The sequence below is a fragment of the Hemitrygon akajei genome, chromosome 3, assembly GCF_048418815.1.
Source record: "Hemitrygon akajei chromosome 3, sHemAka1.3, whole genome shotgun sequence".
NCBI classification, from domain to species: domain Eukaryota; kingdom Metazoa; phylum Chordata; class Chondrichthyes; order Myliobatiformes; family Dasyatidae; genus Hemitrygon; species Hemitrygon akajei.
This window is the reverse complement of record NC_133126.1, coordinates 45,419,111-45,434,990: the sequence shown is the minus strand read 5'-3', so window position 1 is coordinate 45,434,990 and position 15,880 is coordinate 45,419,111. Positions and strand designations below refer to the sequence as shown.

General features: G+C 39.3%; 1 protein-coding gene across 6 annotated transcripts in view; it reads right to left on the bottom strand.

Moving 5' to 3' along the window:
• Positions 1-15,880, bottom strand: part of tdrd9 (tudor domain containing 9) — a 150,930-nt gene that overhangs the window by 99,621 nt on the left and 35,429 nt on the right. For all 6 annotated transcript variants that reach the window (XM_073039764.1, XM_073039766.1, XM_073039768.1 and 3 more), the window contains 2 exons: positions 3,773-3,895; positions 611-691 (listed from right to left, as the gene is read on the bottom strand). In XM_073039764.1, coding sequence (XP_072895865.1) covers positions 611-691; positions 3,773-3,895 — 204 coding nt within the window. The remainder of the gene's footprint in view (positions 1-610; positions 692-3,772; positions 3,896-15,880) is intronic.

Genomic DNA, 15,880 nt, shown 5'->3' with positions numbered 1-15,880 from the left:
GGTACATACAAAGTTCTTTTAACTTCCTGAGAAAGTCGAGGCATTGGTGCACAAGTTTGATTGCTCCCAATATCCTTTGTTTTTGTTTTGCATTTATAATTATGGTGTATACTGATACTGCTCCCAATAGTACAAATACTGTACTCATTGGTAGAGGATTCAAGAACTAGAGGCAACATAATAAAGGTGATTAGTGAAAGTTTTGATAAAAAGAGCTAGATAGGCATGTGGAAAGAATTAATCTGCATGGCTATATGGAGGGAGAGTAGGACAAGTAGACTACTTTCATACAGAGCCAATTTCAATGTAACAAGTCTTTTTCTGTGTTTATAAGCTTGCTGTACTTATGTAAACATGACTATATGGTGAATTATGACATGCCACAAACAAAATTAATTAATTTATTCCACAACCCAGTAAAGTCTGGCAAACAACCCTGAGAGAAAGAAAGATAGAAAACAGATCCTTAAGGATTAGGTATATTCTTTTGAATGACTACACATACTCCCAAGCTAACCTATTTGGAACATATACATTCCAATTCTTGAAAGCTATATTTTGAATAGATGCAGCATTGATGTTATCCATGGGGTATATAGTATCATCTCACCTTAATCAACCGTGAATTAGTGCGTAGCAGCTTACGAACAATCAGCAACAGAAAGTCCATTTCTTCACTACGCTCATGAACCTAGACACAATTACACCAATTAATCAAAAAGGTTAATGTTTACTATTGCCATCAAACTTGCCTAAGATGTTAACAAATACTTCTGTACTGATTGTTTTCAACAATGCAAAGCAACATTTATCTACTCAATAACATCTGAATCCAAAATATTGATTCTGAACTTATTTCTGCAGTACACATATTTTGCTTATAAGCACCAGATCTTGGTGTGCGCTCATCAGAAAATGAATTAGTTATGCTTTTTCCTGTCAAATTTCCTAAAGACTCTTGCATGGGTTTAAATGTGCCAGAACCCCCTAAAAGTGCTCTACTCCAGGTTAGTCACTCATTGAGTGGAAAGATTTAGCAAAATTATTTTATGTCCAACAATGGTGAATGGTTACTCATAAGGACAAACCCTATCCCGAAACCTAATTTGGCCAAGGCCAATTTACATGTAAACATATGAAGCAGAAGCAAGGCTCAGCTAATATGACATGTTAGAAACCACTGATAAGGTTTTCACTTCTTAACAAAAACACCCAATGGAAGTAAGTGCTATAGCAGTTAAACTACTGCCTTATTACCTTTCTGATTGCCTCAGTATTAACACATAACCCACGTGATGCAATTATTTTAATTACTTAACCTATTAATTAATCACCACCTAAGGAATTTTCTTCATCTCATCTATAAAAGTGATACAGAAGCACCATCTTTTATCCCTTTGTCTTACACCCCTTAACATTAATTCCCCTCTGAGTGTTGTTTTTCAGCTCTTTTCATTTGCTCAGTATGTGCAGATTCATTTGTACTCTAAAATGAACTGAAATCTTGGAAGTCAGAAAGCTCGTCATTTTTGACTCCTGGAAAAATCGCAAGAATCAGTGATTAAACAGAGATCCAGAACACCCTACAACCAGCTCTGCCATTTAATAAGATTGTGAGCAATCTAATCATTTCCTCAACTCCAAAGTAGCCATTCACCCACTTGCTTATCTTCATGTACTTTTGTCACAAAAATATTCAAAGACCCTTGTTAAAACAAAACTTTGAAGAAGAGAACTCACTCCTCAAAAAATTGATCTATCTTTAATGAATCAAGAAGCCAAGTACTGTTCCCACTGGTAGACAATGATCCTAATGCTAGATTTTCTCACAAAAGGAAACACCTTTTCCACATTTTTAAGTAACTGAAGCATCTAACTTGACATTAGCTGATGAAGAGATCAGAAGCAAATTGCAAAACGTTAGCCCTTTAACACACTATACAAAGGAAAATGATCACCATTAACTGATTAAAACTGAACATTATAAGTATTTAATTAAAAAATCATTTATTTTGAAGAAGTCAGGGTGAGCTGGCATTAAACTAGAATTAACCATAACTATAACAGAAACAGGCATATGCTATTTGACCCCTTGCTGTCATTCATCAACATCTTTTACTTCAGTACCACTTTACTAATTTTACTGATACCCTGAACGTGTATGAAGCTATAAAATCAATTTATTATGTTTACTCAGCAACTAAAATCCTCATCTCTCTTGAATGAAGAATTCCAAAGATTCACTATGGTACATAGGGAAAACACTCTGCTCATCTCATAGAAACACTAAAAGCCTACAGCACAATACAGGCCCTTCAGCCCACAAAGTTGTGCCAAACATGTCCCAACCTTAGAAATTACTAGGATTACCCATAGCACTCTATTTTTCTAAGCTCCAAAAGTCTCTTAAAAGACCCTATTGTATCCACCTCCACCACCGTTGCTGGCAGCCCATTCCATGCACCCACCACTCTGAGTAAAAAAAAACTTACCCATGACATCTCCTCTGTACTTACTCCCCAGCACCTTAAACCTGTGTCCTCTTGTGACAACCATTTCAGCCCTGGGAAAAAACCTCTGACTATCCACACAATCAATGCCTCTCATCATCTTATACACATCTATCAGGTCACCTCTCATCCTCTGTCGCTCCAAGGAGAAAAGGCCGAGTTCACTCAACCTGTCTTAATAAGGCATGTCCCCCCCCCCTCTCCAAATCCAGGCAACATCCTCGTAAATCTCCTCTGCATCCTTTCTATGGCTTCCACATCCTTCCTGTAGTGAGGTGACCAGAACTGAGCACAGTACTCCAAGTGGGGTCAGACCAGGGTCCTATATAGCTGCAACATTACCTCTTGGCTCCTAAATTCAATTCCACGATTGATGAAGGCCAATACACCATACGCCTTCTTAACCACAGAGTCAACCTGCACAGCTGCTTTGAGCGTCCTATGGACTCAGACCCCAAGATCCCTCTGATCCTCCACATTGCCAAGAGTCTTACCATTAATACTATATTCCGTCATCATATTTGATCTACCAAAATGAACCACTTCACACTTATCCGGGTTGAACCCAATCTGCCACTTCTCAGCCCAGTTTTGCATCCTATCAATGTCCTGCTGTAACCTCTGACAGCCTTCCACACTATCCACAACACCTTCAACCTTTGTGAGAGAAATAAGAGCCCACTTATAATGAGACCATGATACCCTGGTTCCAGGCTCCATGGGTTGTGGGGAAGGGTGATTAAAATATTATCCCTGCACTAAGTAAGAGATGGCCTTCTTGAAGCAAGATTCCAAAGAGCTTGACAAGGTAGATACTGAGATGTTTCCTCATAAGGCGATCAAGATTTAGAAACAACCATTTTAGAATCAGATCTTCTCTATTCAATTTGAGATGAGAAAGAAATTTCTCCTTTTAGAAGGGCTAGGATCTGTGGAATTCTTAATTCTCAGGAGCTGCAAAAGCTGAATCAGTGAAAACATCTGTGAACAAGAAAAATTGATCGGAGGTCAACAGATGAATGAGGCATGCTGGAGGAGGTAGTAAAGGCCAAGATCAGATCAGCCACAGTCCTTTTCAATAGCAGACCTATTTAAAGCAGCTTTGTGGCTGCCAGGTATTATTATGAATAGCTATATAAAAGATTACAATTGTTCATTTACTGAAAAAAATATGAATTCGTAAAGGTACAAGTGAAAACAACATATACACAAATTCATGCTTTATAAATAAAGGATGAAAAAGTTGATTAAATATACCCTACTTCATCAATGATGATGTGTGTAAATTCAGTCAAGCATTTTGTATTGATAATTTTTTGAAGTAGAACGCCTGTTGTCACGTACAGAAGTTGTGTGTTGGTACCAGCTTGCTTTCCTAATCCAACCTTATTTGAAGAACAAAAAAAATATCAGAAATCACTTCTGCAACAAAATAATTACTTAACATTAACCAATATATAGCATTACTTTATTACATATATAACACAGAGAAATCTAAGCACATTAAAACATATTGGCAAGGTGCATACCTGCACATATCTTACTAATATCTTCCCATTTTAAAATGGATGTAAGAAAATAGATTTTGCTAATAACTATAGATAGCACTCTTGTAAATCTAAACTGCATTTCCTGCAAAGTCAATATACCCTTCAAAGATCTGGTTGGAGAACTTTTTCAAGGTACAGGCAACCTCATGCTGTGGCAATTTGAGTAACAGAATTCATAAATCACTTCCAAAAAATAAAGTACAGAAAGAAATTTGTTCTGATTGAATTTAAATGAAAAAATGTAGACAAATAGATAAGTACATACTTTATTTTATCAATTTGCATTTCTTAATGCAGGCATAGATGGGATGGCTTTGTGTTACAGATTCTTTTCTTGGAATGCAACTCCATGCTGTAATGCAGGGGTGTCTGTAATCCTAATTATACGAGGGGTGATTGATAAGTTCATGGTCTCAGGTAGAAAGAGTCAATTTTAGAAAACCTAGCACGTTTATTTTCAACATAGTCCCCCCCCCCTACATTTACACACTTAGTCCAGCGGTTGTGGAGCATACGAATCCCTTTTTTGTAGAAGTCGGCGTCTTGGACCTCCAGAAAGTGGTCCACAGCATGGGTGATTGCTAAGTTCGTAGCCTAACATAGAAGGAAATGAGTTATTAACTTCAAACTTTCTGCATAATCACTCAAAGAGTTGAACTGCACATGCATGTAACGAGAGCTATAAAAGCTCCTGTTTGCAGAGATTAGTCAAGCTAAATGTCTTACTTCGGCACGTTAAATACCACTGTAGTGGTCAATCAGAGATCCACTGATCGGGATTGATTGGCAAGAACAAATTAAAATAAAGCAGGAGAAAGCAGAGCAGCCATCATTAGCCTGGGCAGTGTTAGAACAGGGATTGCGAGGCTTTAGCTCTTCGAGGTTTCTGTGAGGACAGGCTTGAGTGACAGAAAGTGAAAAGCTGTAGGTTGATTCCACATCCCCAGTTTATTTATTGTTTTTATACATGACGGTATACATGTATACATTAAACTTGACTTCACTGAGACTGACATACTGTAAAAGGACTAGTTGGGATAGAGTTTATCAAATGTATTCAGGAAAGCTTCCTTAATCAGTACATACAAGTCCCTCCAAGTGAGTGTGCGATACTCGATCTGCTATTAGGGAATGAGACAGGGCAGGTGACAGAAGTTTGTGTATGGGAGCACTTTGAAACTGATGGCATGATCATTATATGCAAAGTAAATATGGAAAAAGGTAGGTCTGATCTGCTGGTTGGTTGAGAGTCTAAATTGGAAAAAAAAAGCCCATGTTCTAGCAAAGGTGTACTCAGTAATCGGGAGGCCTTCAAGTGACACTTTGAGAGCACAAAGCTTGTTTATGCCTGTCAGAATAAAAGGTAAAGATTAACAGGTTTAGGGAACCTTGGTTTTCATGATATTGAAGCCCTGGTTGAGGAAAAAAAGGGAGGTGCATAGCAGGTAGAGGTAGGAAGGAAGAAATGAGGTACTTATGGAGTATAAGAATTGCAAGAGAACACTTAAGAAAAATCAGTAGTGCTATAAGAAGGCATGAGGTTCCCCTAGAAGACAAGGTAAAGGAGAAGCCTAAGAGATTCTGCAGATATATTAAGAACAAAAGGATTGCAATAGGCAAAATTGGTCGTTTGGATGACCACAATGGTAATCCACCTGTGGAGTCAAAGTAGATGGGGGAAGATTTTAAGTGATTTCTTCATTATTTACTTCTGTATTTACTCATCAAACAGACAGAGTCTATAGAAGTGAGGTAAAGCAGCATCAAATTCTTGGACCCTGTACAGATGACAGAGGAGGAGGTGTTTGCTATCTTGAGGGAAATTAGGGTTGATATAAATCCCCAGGGCCTGATAAGGTGCTCCCTTGGACACTGTGGGAGGCAAGTGCAGAAATTGCAGGGGGCCTAGCAGATATTTAAATCATCCTTAGTTACAGGTGAGGTACCAGCGGATTGGAGAATAGCCATTGTTGTTCTACTGTTTAAGAAAGGCTCTAAAAAAATAAACCAGGAAATTATAGGCCAGTGAGCCTGATACCAGTCATGGGAAAGTTACTGGAAGGTATTCTAAGAGACCAGATATATGAGTATATAGATAGACAGGGATTGATTAGGGATAGTTAGCACGGCTTGTGCATGGTAGGTCATGTCTAACCAATCTTAAAAGTTTTGAGGAACCTACCTGGAAAGTTCATGAAGGCAAGGCAGTAGATGTTGTTTACATGGGCTTTAGCAAGGCATTTGACAAGGTCCTGCATGGAAAGTTGGTCAAGTTCAGTCACTCAGCATTCAAGATGAGGTAGCAAATTGGATTAGACATTGGTTTTGTGGGAGAAACCAGAGAATGATAGTAGATGGGTGCCTCTCTGACTGGAGGCCTGTGACTAGTAGAGTGCCGTGTCTGTTGCAGTTGGTGATCAATATCAATGATCTCAATGATAATGTGATTAACTCGATCAGCAAATTTGCAAATGACAACAAGATTAAGACTGTGGTGGACAGTAAGGAAGACTATCAGAGCTTGCAGATGGATCTGGACCAGACCAGCTGGAAAAATGGGCTGAAAGATAGCAGATAGAATTTAATACACACAAGTGTGAGGTGGTGCACTTCAGCAAGATCAACCAAGCTAGGCCATAAACAGTGAACGATAGGGAACTGAGGAATGCGGTAGAACAAAGGGATCTGGGAATACAGGTACACATCTCATTGAAAGTGGCATCACAGGAAGATAGGGTCATAAAGAAAGTTTTCTGGTACATTGGCTTTCATAAATCAAAGTACCGAGTACAGGAAATGGGATGTTATGTTGGGAGTTGTATAAAATATTGGTGAGGCCTAATTAGGAATATTGTGTGCAGTTTTGGTCACCCACCTACAAGATGCAAATAAGGCTGAAAGAGTACAGAGACAACTTACAAGGATGTTGCTGAAACTGGAGGACCTGAATTATAAGATTGAATAGGTTAATACTTTGTTCTTTGGAAAGTAGAAGACGGAAGGGAGATTTGACAGAGGTATACAAAATTATGAGGGGTATAGATAGGGGAAATGTAAGCGTTTGCCCACTGTGTTTGGGTGGGACAACAACTGGAGGTCATGGCTTAAGGGTGAAAGGTGAGAAGTTTAAGGGGAACATAAGGGGAAATCTTTTCAGTTAAAGGGTCATGAAAGTGTGGAATGAGCTACCAGCGCTAGTTGGCATGCGAGTGCAATTTCAACATTAAAGAGAAGCTTGGATAGGTACATGGACAGTGGGAGTATGGAGGGCTTTTGTCCCAGTACAGGTCGATAGAAGTAGGCAACTTAAATGGTTCGACACATACTAGATGGTCCAAAGAGCCTGTTTCTGTGCTGTATTTTTTGATGACTCTATGACTCTAGATCTTAAAATGTGCATTGTATTTGAAGACATTCATCTGCTGGGTGACTTCTATGCAGGCAATGATTTCAAGGTTTAATTTTCTTTAAAAATGCAGTCCTTTTATCCCATACATCCTTCCTTTTAGTTACCACCTACTGATCTTCAACATATTTTATTAGCCTTGATACTACACCATCAACGTCCTAACAATCAGCAAAGGTAAACAAAGCTGGGCATGTGACTACAAAAGCAATTTAACTAGTGAGGATTCTGCGATGAATGATTAATTTCCTGATTTTCTAAAATCTTTTCACAGGTCAGTAATGTGCTATGTTCTCTCATTAACTTCAACGTAAACATCTACAATGGAACATAGAACAGTACAACATAGGAACAGGCCTCTGGCCCGCAATGTTATGCCAAACCAAAAAAAAATTAGCGATCATATAGCCAACTAAACTAACCTTTATGCATACAAAATGTGCACATCCCTCCATTTTCTTCACATTCATGTGCCTATCTAAACGTATCTTAAGTGACTAATGTATCTGCCTCTACCACCATCCAGGCAGTGCATTTCTGGCACCCACCACGCTTTGTGTAAAAAAATCATACCCTCACATTGGCTTTAAAATCACTCCCTCTCACCTTAAGTACGTGCCCTCTGGCATTAGACATTTCAACTCTGGGGAAAAAATACTGTCTGTCTACTCTATCTAAGCCTTTTATCATCGTATAAACCTTTATCTGCTCTAATCCAGGCAGCATCATGGTAAACCTCTTCTGCACTCTCTCTAAAGCCTCAACATCTGTCCTACAATAGGGGGGACCAGAATTGTATGCAATACTCCAAATGCAGCCCAACTAGTTTTATAAAACTGGATTCTTAATGGGCTTATCCATAGAATCACTTCCTGACTTTGGAACTCAATGCCTCACTAATAAAGGCAAGCCTGCCATATGCCTTCTTAACCACCCAATTAACCTGCGTAGCCACTTTCAGGAAACCAAGAACTTGGACCCCAAGATCGTTAAGTTTATAAATACTTTTAAGAATCTTACCCTAACAGTGTGCTGTCTCTTTACATTTGACCTAGCAAGGTTCCACACTACACATTTGGCCAGCTTAAGCTACATCTGCCATTTCTCTGCCCATATCTGCAACTGATCTACTGTCTATCCCACTATATTCTTTGCCAGTCATCTACACTATTCATAAAACCACCCATCTTTATATCATCTGTAAACTTACTGATTCTCCATTTACATTTTTACCCTGGTCATTTTTATACATCACAAACAGCAGAGGTCCTGGTACAGTCCTTCGACCACTACACTCTGTCTTCCATGTGTAAGCCAGTAATGAATCCGAATGGCAAATTCACCATTGATCCCATGCAGTTTCATCTTCTGGATGAGCCAACCATGAAGGACATGTCAAATGCCTTACTAAAATCCAAGTAGACAACATCCACTGCTCTACCTTCATCAAACACCATCATGACCTTGTCAAAAACCTCAAACAAGTTAGTTAGACACGAGTTGCCCCACACAAAGCTACACTGGCTCTCCCTAATTAGGCAATAATTTTCCAAATGCTCATAAATCCTATCCCTGAAAAACTTCCCTACCACTGACTTGAGACTCATCGGTCTATAGTTTCCAGGATTATGTTATACTTCTAAATAGCATTTTCATCTGTATTTTTTATTTTCGTATAAAACTTACTTCAATTTTTTTTTTATGTTTTCATTTTCATTTTGATTACCTGCAAATTTTAAGAATGAAATTACACAAGCACTAATTGACACTACTGGAGCTACTGCTTGACATCTCCAACTACCTGCTTTCAATCCTGACTTCTGGCGCTGTGTTTATGATCTCCCCGTGGTTTAATGGATTTCTTCCAGCCTCCAGTTTCCTCCCATATACAAAAGACAATTAGCCTGGTAAATTGATTGGCTACTGTAAATAGAACCATAGAAAACCTACAGCACAATACAGGCCCTTCGGCCCACAAAGCTGTGCCGAACATATCCCTAACTTGGAACTACCTAGGCTTTACCATTAGCCCTCTAGTTTTCTAAGCTCCATGTAGCCATCGGGGAGTCTCTTATTGCCACTAACACGTAAACAAGTAGTAGAAACTCAAACACATGAAATTCTGTAGACACTGGAAATCTTGAGCAACACATACAGAATGCTGGAGGAACTTAGCAAGTTAGGTAGCATGAAGAGAAGGAATGGTAATACAGGATGAATAAACTGGGATTAGCATAAATGGCTGCTCGACAGTCTTCATGGATAATGGACTGAAGGACCCATTTTTGTGCAGTATAACTCCAAGCATTTGTCCATTTCTCCTAGATTTTGACAGCCAACATGCCTCTAAGCTCAACATACCAGCAATTGCAGCATTTGTCAAATTTGTTAGGCAATGGCAGGGATACAAGTGGGAAGACAGAGGGTGTCAATTAAGAAGAAAATAATTGTTGCAAGGCCAGGCTGAGGCAGTGGTTTGCCCAAATAGTCATGTTTGCAGAGCAATGAAGAGATAGCAGACTGTGTGGTTTAAGACATCATAAGGATAGAATCTGTGGAGGAAAGATCTGCCATGCAAATTAACTTAGTGATTGTCTGGGAGGCAATAACCTAGCTCAGCTGCAAGTACAAGGACATGTCTGAAAGTTGACACTTAGTCTAAGAGATAGAGGCCAGTTTGCCAAACAGAACCACTCTGATTTGACAATGATGTCAGAATTGATTCTTAGTGAGCAGAATACTGTAAATTCAGAATGGGCAGATTAGCTGCAACAGGACACTTACAACTGATAAAACATGATAAAGCAGTCACATGGTTTTACAAGTCAATGACAGATGTCGATAACTCTAAAGCGTGACCAATGTTGGAAATCACAGCTTTTTTTAAAGTACTTTTTATAGAAATACTATAAATTGTATTTTAATCACTTGTACTTTTTAACAAACTCATGTAGTTTTCTACAGTATGTGGTGCGTCATCCCTAGTTACTGGCAGAAAGCAGTATAGCAGTTAAATTAATAGTTGATCACCTTCAAGAGAAAATCTGCAGATGCTGGAAATCAAAGCAACACACACAAAAAGCTGGAGGAACTCAGCAGGCCAGGCAGAATCTATGGAAAAGAGTAAACAGTCAATATTTTGGGGCAAGACCCTTCATCGGGACTGGAGAAAAAAAGATGAGACGTCAGAGAAAAAAGATGGGGGGGAGGGGAGAAGTACAGGTGGTTGATGATAGGTAAAACTGGGAGGAGAGAGGGGTGAAGTAAAGAGCTGGGAAATTGATTGGCGAAAGCGATAAAGGGCTGAAGTAGGGGGAATCTGATTGAAGACCATGGAAGGAGGAGGAGGAGCATCAAAGGAAGGTGATGGGCAGGTAAGGAAATAAAGTGAGAGAGGGCAATGGGAATGGTGAAGGAGAAGGGGAGGGACATTAGTGCAAGTCCAAGAAATCTATGTTCATGCCATCAGGTTGGAGGCTCCCAAAACAGAATACAAGGTGTTACTCTTCCAACCTGAGCGTGGTTGCAGAGGAAGCTATGGACCGACATGTCAGAATGGGAATGGAAAGTAGAATTTAAATGGATGGCCACCAGGAGATCTCACTTTTTTTGGCAGACAGAGCATAAGTGCTTGGAGAAGCGATCTCCTAATCTCCAATGGGTCTCACTGATGTACAGGAGGCCACATCAGGAACAATGGATAGAGTAGATAATCCCAACAGACTCACTGGTGAAGTGTCACCTCAGCTGGAAGGACAGTTTGGCATCCTGAAATGTAGTGAGGGAGGAGCTGTAGAGGCAGGTATGGCACTTGCTCCGCTTGCAAGGATTAGTACCAGGAGGGAGATCAGTAAGGAGGGACGAATGGACAAGTGAGTCATGTAGGGAGTAATCCCTACAGATAGCGGAAAGGGGTGAGGGAGGAAATAAGTGCTCACTTTTCAGTGGCTATGAATTAGCACAATACCTATGTGATGTAATTGTGCAATCATTGATCGTTTTATTTTATCCAAGGAATTTGTATTTTCTTGTATTATAAGTAATGGATTTTTCCCAGAGGTGGCATCTTTATTTTCTTGTATCTTTGGCTTCTGACTGCTTTTCATTCATCTTAACTTCATTTCTCAGTTCTTTATTTAGTTTGCTTAGTGTTTGTATATAAATAACATCAGATATGCTGATGACATCGCACTAATAACTGACTCGGAAACAAAACTTCAAGAACTACTCACTATAGCGGCAGCAGAAAGTAATTGCAGAGGCCTCTCAATCAACACCAAGAAGACAGAAAGCATGGTCATCTCCAGAAAGCAAACATCCCACAATGTGCGATCAAGATCAAAAATACAAACATCAAACAAGTCAACAAATTCAGATATCTTGGCAGCCAAATAACAAGTGATGGCAGGTGCGACACAGATATCAAATACAGAATAGCAATGGCGAAAGAAGCTTTCCAGAAAATGAAGACCCTATTAACAGACAGAAAAATGAGCATGTACACTAACAGAATACTGCAGTGCTATATTTATTCTATCCTGACTTATGGAAGTGAATGCTGGACCATTTCCCTAGCAATGGAAATGAGACCAGAAAGAGCTGAACTATGGTTCTGCAGGAGAATGTTAAAAATATCATGGACTAGACACACATCAAATGAAGAAGTTCTCAGAAGAGCCCAAGCAGTTAGATCACTCATACCAACAATTAGAGAAAGACAACTCAGATTCCTAGGACACATCATGCAGAAAGACCCATAATCTCTGGAAAGATTGAGGGGAACAAACCTAGAGGAAGACCTCGGCTTATGTACATTAAAAGCCTAGCCTGGTGGCTACACATCAAGGAAATGGAAGTCATTCAAAGAACAAGGGATAGATCTGTATGGAAACCCATGGTCACCAACATCTGCATCAGATATGGTACCAAGACAGGTAACAGTGTTTGTATGTTCATTTTGTACTGTAAAATGAACAAGTGTAAGAATTAAGACTGCTCATCATTCTCGTTTCCTGGAAGAACCCCCAAGGATCAGAAAATAAACAGAGATCCAACACCAAGAAACTCAGACTGCCAAAATGTATTCAAGTCATTATATCAAAGAAGCATGGAAGATAAGGGTTCATGGCAGTATAATAGCTTGGATAGGATCAATGGGGTAAATAGGTCACCAAGTTGGCAAACTGCAATTACTGGGAACCAGCATTGGTGTGGTCTCAGGTATTTCATGTTTATATTAATAACAAACAAAAGGTGTATTGCATACAAAGATTGGTCAGAAAATATATTGGGAGGAAGATTACATGAGTTTGTAAAGAATACATTCAGTTTAAATAAGTATTCAGAAATAACAGATGAAAGAAGCAGATTTTCTACATTTGCAAAAACAGAATATTACTTAAATGGTATAAGATGACTGAAAATTGGCATTCAGAGCTTGAAGCTGAATGGTACAAGGAACAAAGTCATCATGCAAGTACAAGTTACCAGAAAAGTAAATTAGAAAAAAGGAAGGAATTACAAAAGACAGTGAAGTTTTGTTGCAATTACACAGTAACTAGAATTACATGTATAGAGTCTAGCTACTTATTAGAATACTTAGCTTAGAAATAATCTGGACAAGGCCCATAATCTCTGGAGTTTAGAATGATGAGCAGCAGGCTCAGAGAGGCTGACATCTAGCAGAACTGAAACAAAAGATACTGAATAGGAATCAAAAGATGGATCCTAATGTTGATAGTCAGTGTGATAGATGTAAAACCGAGACAGCCACATTGACACGTTTTAGTCGTGTTCTGTATTGAAACATTTTTGGAGGTCTATTTTCTCTACTACAATTTCTAAAGTTTTAAAAATTAATTTACAACCTAATAAACTGACAGTTTTATTTGATATAATTCCCTCAATATATTCATGGTATTTCTCCATCAGACCAACATGTAATTACATTTGTTACATTATTGGCCACAAGGGCTATTTTGTTGAAATGGAAAGATGCTTCTGCTCCTGCTTTGATACAATGCTTTTCTCAGGTGATGTTATGTCTTAGTTTGGAGAAAATCAGCAAGTCCAACTTTTGATCCTCGATTTGATTTTGAGAAATTTGCCCGCTACTATCATCTGATTTGAGTTAATTAATATGGTTTCCTTCCGATTTTTCTTTAAATTGATTTGAGTTGGCGGATTGATGTTTTTCTTTTATGGAAGCTTGTATGATGTATAGCTCCAGGGTTGTGCTCCCAATGTTTTTTTTCCCCCCTCGGTTTTTTCCCCAGTTAGTAGGGTTTTTTCCTTAGTTAGTAGGGGTTCTTTTTTTTCCTTCTTTCTTTAAAAAAAAAATTCTTAACACTTTATTTGCTAATTAGTTATTTGCTAATTTAATTCTTCATTGTACATAATGACATAATGTATCTTTTTTGTTGATCCTCAATAATAATTAATAAAAAAGATTTAAACATGAAAAAAATGAAAAGATGGAAAATGAAAACAAACTGCAAAGCATTCTTCCCAGAACAAGGCTGTTCACTGTCCCACAACAAAAGATTCTTATAACGTCTTGTAACATCTTGTTACTATGAAGATCATATTGCTCTTTGCTAGTACTTAGAGTCCTCAAAGATTAAAGGTGACAAATGCAATTGAGTTTTGTTCAACATGCCCCAGACACACTTAGATCCAAATCATTTTGGCTAACTGTAGCTCTTTTCTATATCCACTGGCATGCTACCTTTTAAGCTTGGGGGCAAATACATTGTTTTCAAATAACAATGCTATCAAACTAAATAGCAAGAACAGAACGTGCAATTCAGATTTTCCTTGAAGTAAAATACCTTGGCACATTTTACTACAAGAACAATTATTAGTGAAAGATATGATACTGCAGCTACAGGAAAGGTGACCAGAAGGCAGAGCAAAAAAAAAAATAGACAGGTGCAACAGGAATAGGGAGACTGAACTATTAGAAAGGCAATTCCAGTTTTACTAGATATGTCACCAGAATACAATAGAGCCAATCATAAAATGATCTACGTAAACCAATCTGGAGGTCAAAATTGGACAAGTCCATACTTGGAGGTAGGGTTGCAAGCTTAAAAGGACATGAAACTATGGAGGGACAGGCAAAAACTAATTGGTAAACATATAATGTAAATATCAAGGCCTTGCCTAAATGGGAACTGATGAGATCAATAGAGGAGTGATGGATGAAGGGGAGAGTGCTGTTACGAATGAGGAGCAAATCTGATGGACAGAAGGGTCCAGAATCGCCAATGCCCGCCCCCCCCCCCTTTTGAGAATCACAAGATCGCTATTATTTCGGGTCTGAGACCCAGGAAATGAGAGAAAGAGACACAGCATGTCAGTAATGAGAGAGGCACAGGAACAGCAAAGGCAGTTGTTCTAGACACCGCAGAATACACAAGGTTTGGAATGTCTCCTAACAAACGCGGAACGGAACCACTGATTACTGCTATTGTCCCTTGGAGAAGGAATTGTGTATTGAGTACTGTACTATTCATTGAAACCCCTCGGGGACAACCAGAGTGGTCTGGTTGAGAAATTGCATCATCCCAACCTGATTGACATCTGAGACCCCGTGAGTGAGGATAAAAGGAGGGTCTGGGGAAACACCCCTCAGACGCACCAGGAGAAACACTAGAAATCCAGTGACAGCATTTTATAGCGAAAGCCAGTGGAGCTCGTGTGCCTCGTCTCGGGATTTGATACCAAATTGGAGGGCCAGTAAATCTGGCTTTTAAGTCCAGACTTGGATCTGGTTGCACGGGTAGCCAGACGGGAAACCAGCAAAGATGGACGTAGACGAATTTATAAAAAACCCGACTCCGGAGGCGCTAGAGGCTGCCACAAAGTCGGACTTCATAAATACTGCAAAAGGACTAAATCTCGCAGAGGTGAGGTTGTCAATGAAAAAGTGGGAGGTGCGGAGGGCCATAACTCAGTATTATATTGAGAAGAATGTGTTTTCGGCTGAGGTATTGGAAAATATCCCTGAAAAGGTACCAGCTAGTGGGACGGCTCAGTTAGAGTTGGAGAAATTGAGGCTGGACGCGGAACAGAGGAAAAGGGAGTATGAGCTCCAGCTAAAGGAGTTAGAGGTGAAAAGGGAGAAGGAAAGAGCTGAAAAACAGAGGGAGTATGAGGAGAAGGAGAAACAGAGGAAACATGAGCTGGACATGGAGAAGTTAAGGCAAGAGCGAAAAGCTCAAGGGCCAGACCGAGAGGAGAGGTTTAATGTTAGTAGGGAGTTTAGGTTAGTACCTCCGTTCGAGGAGGCGGATGTTGATAGTTATTTCTTGCATTTTGAAAAGGTGGCAGTGAGTCAGAAGTGGCCCAGAGATCAGTGGGTGGCGTTGTTACAAAGTGTGTTAAAAGGGAAGGCACAACGAGCATATGTG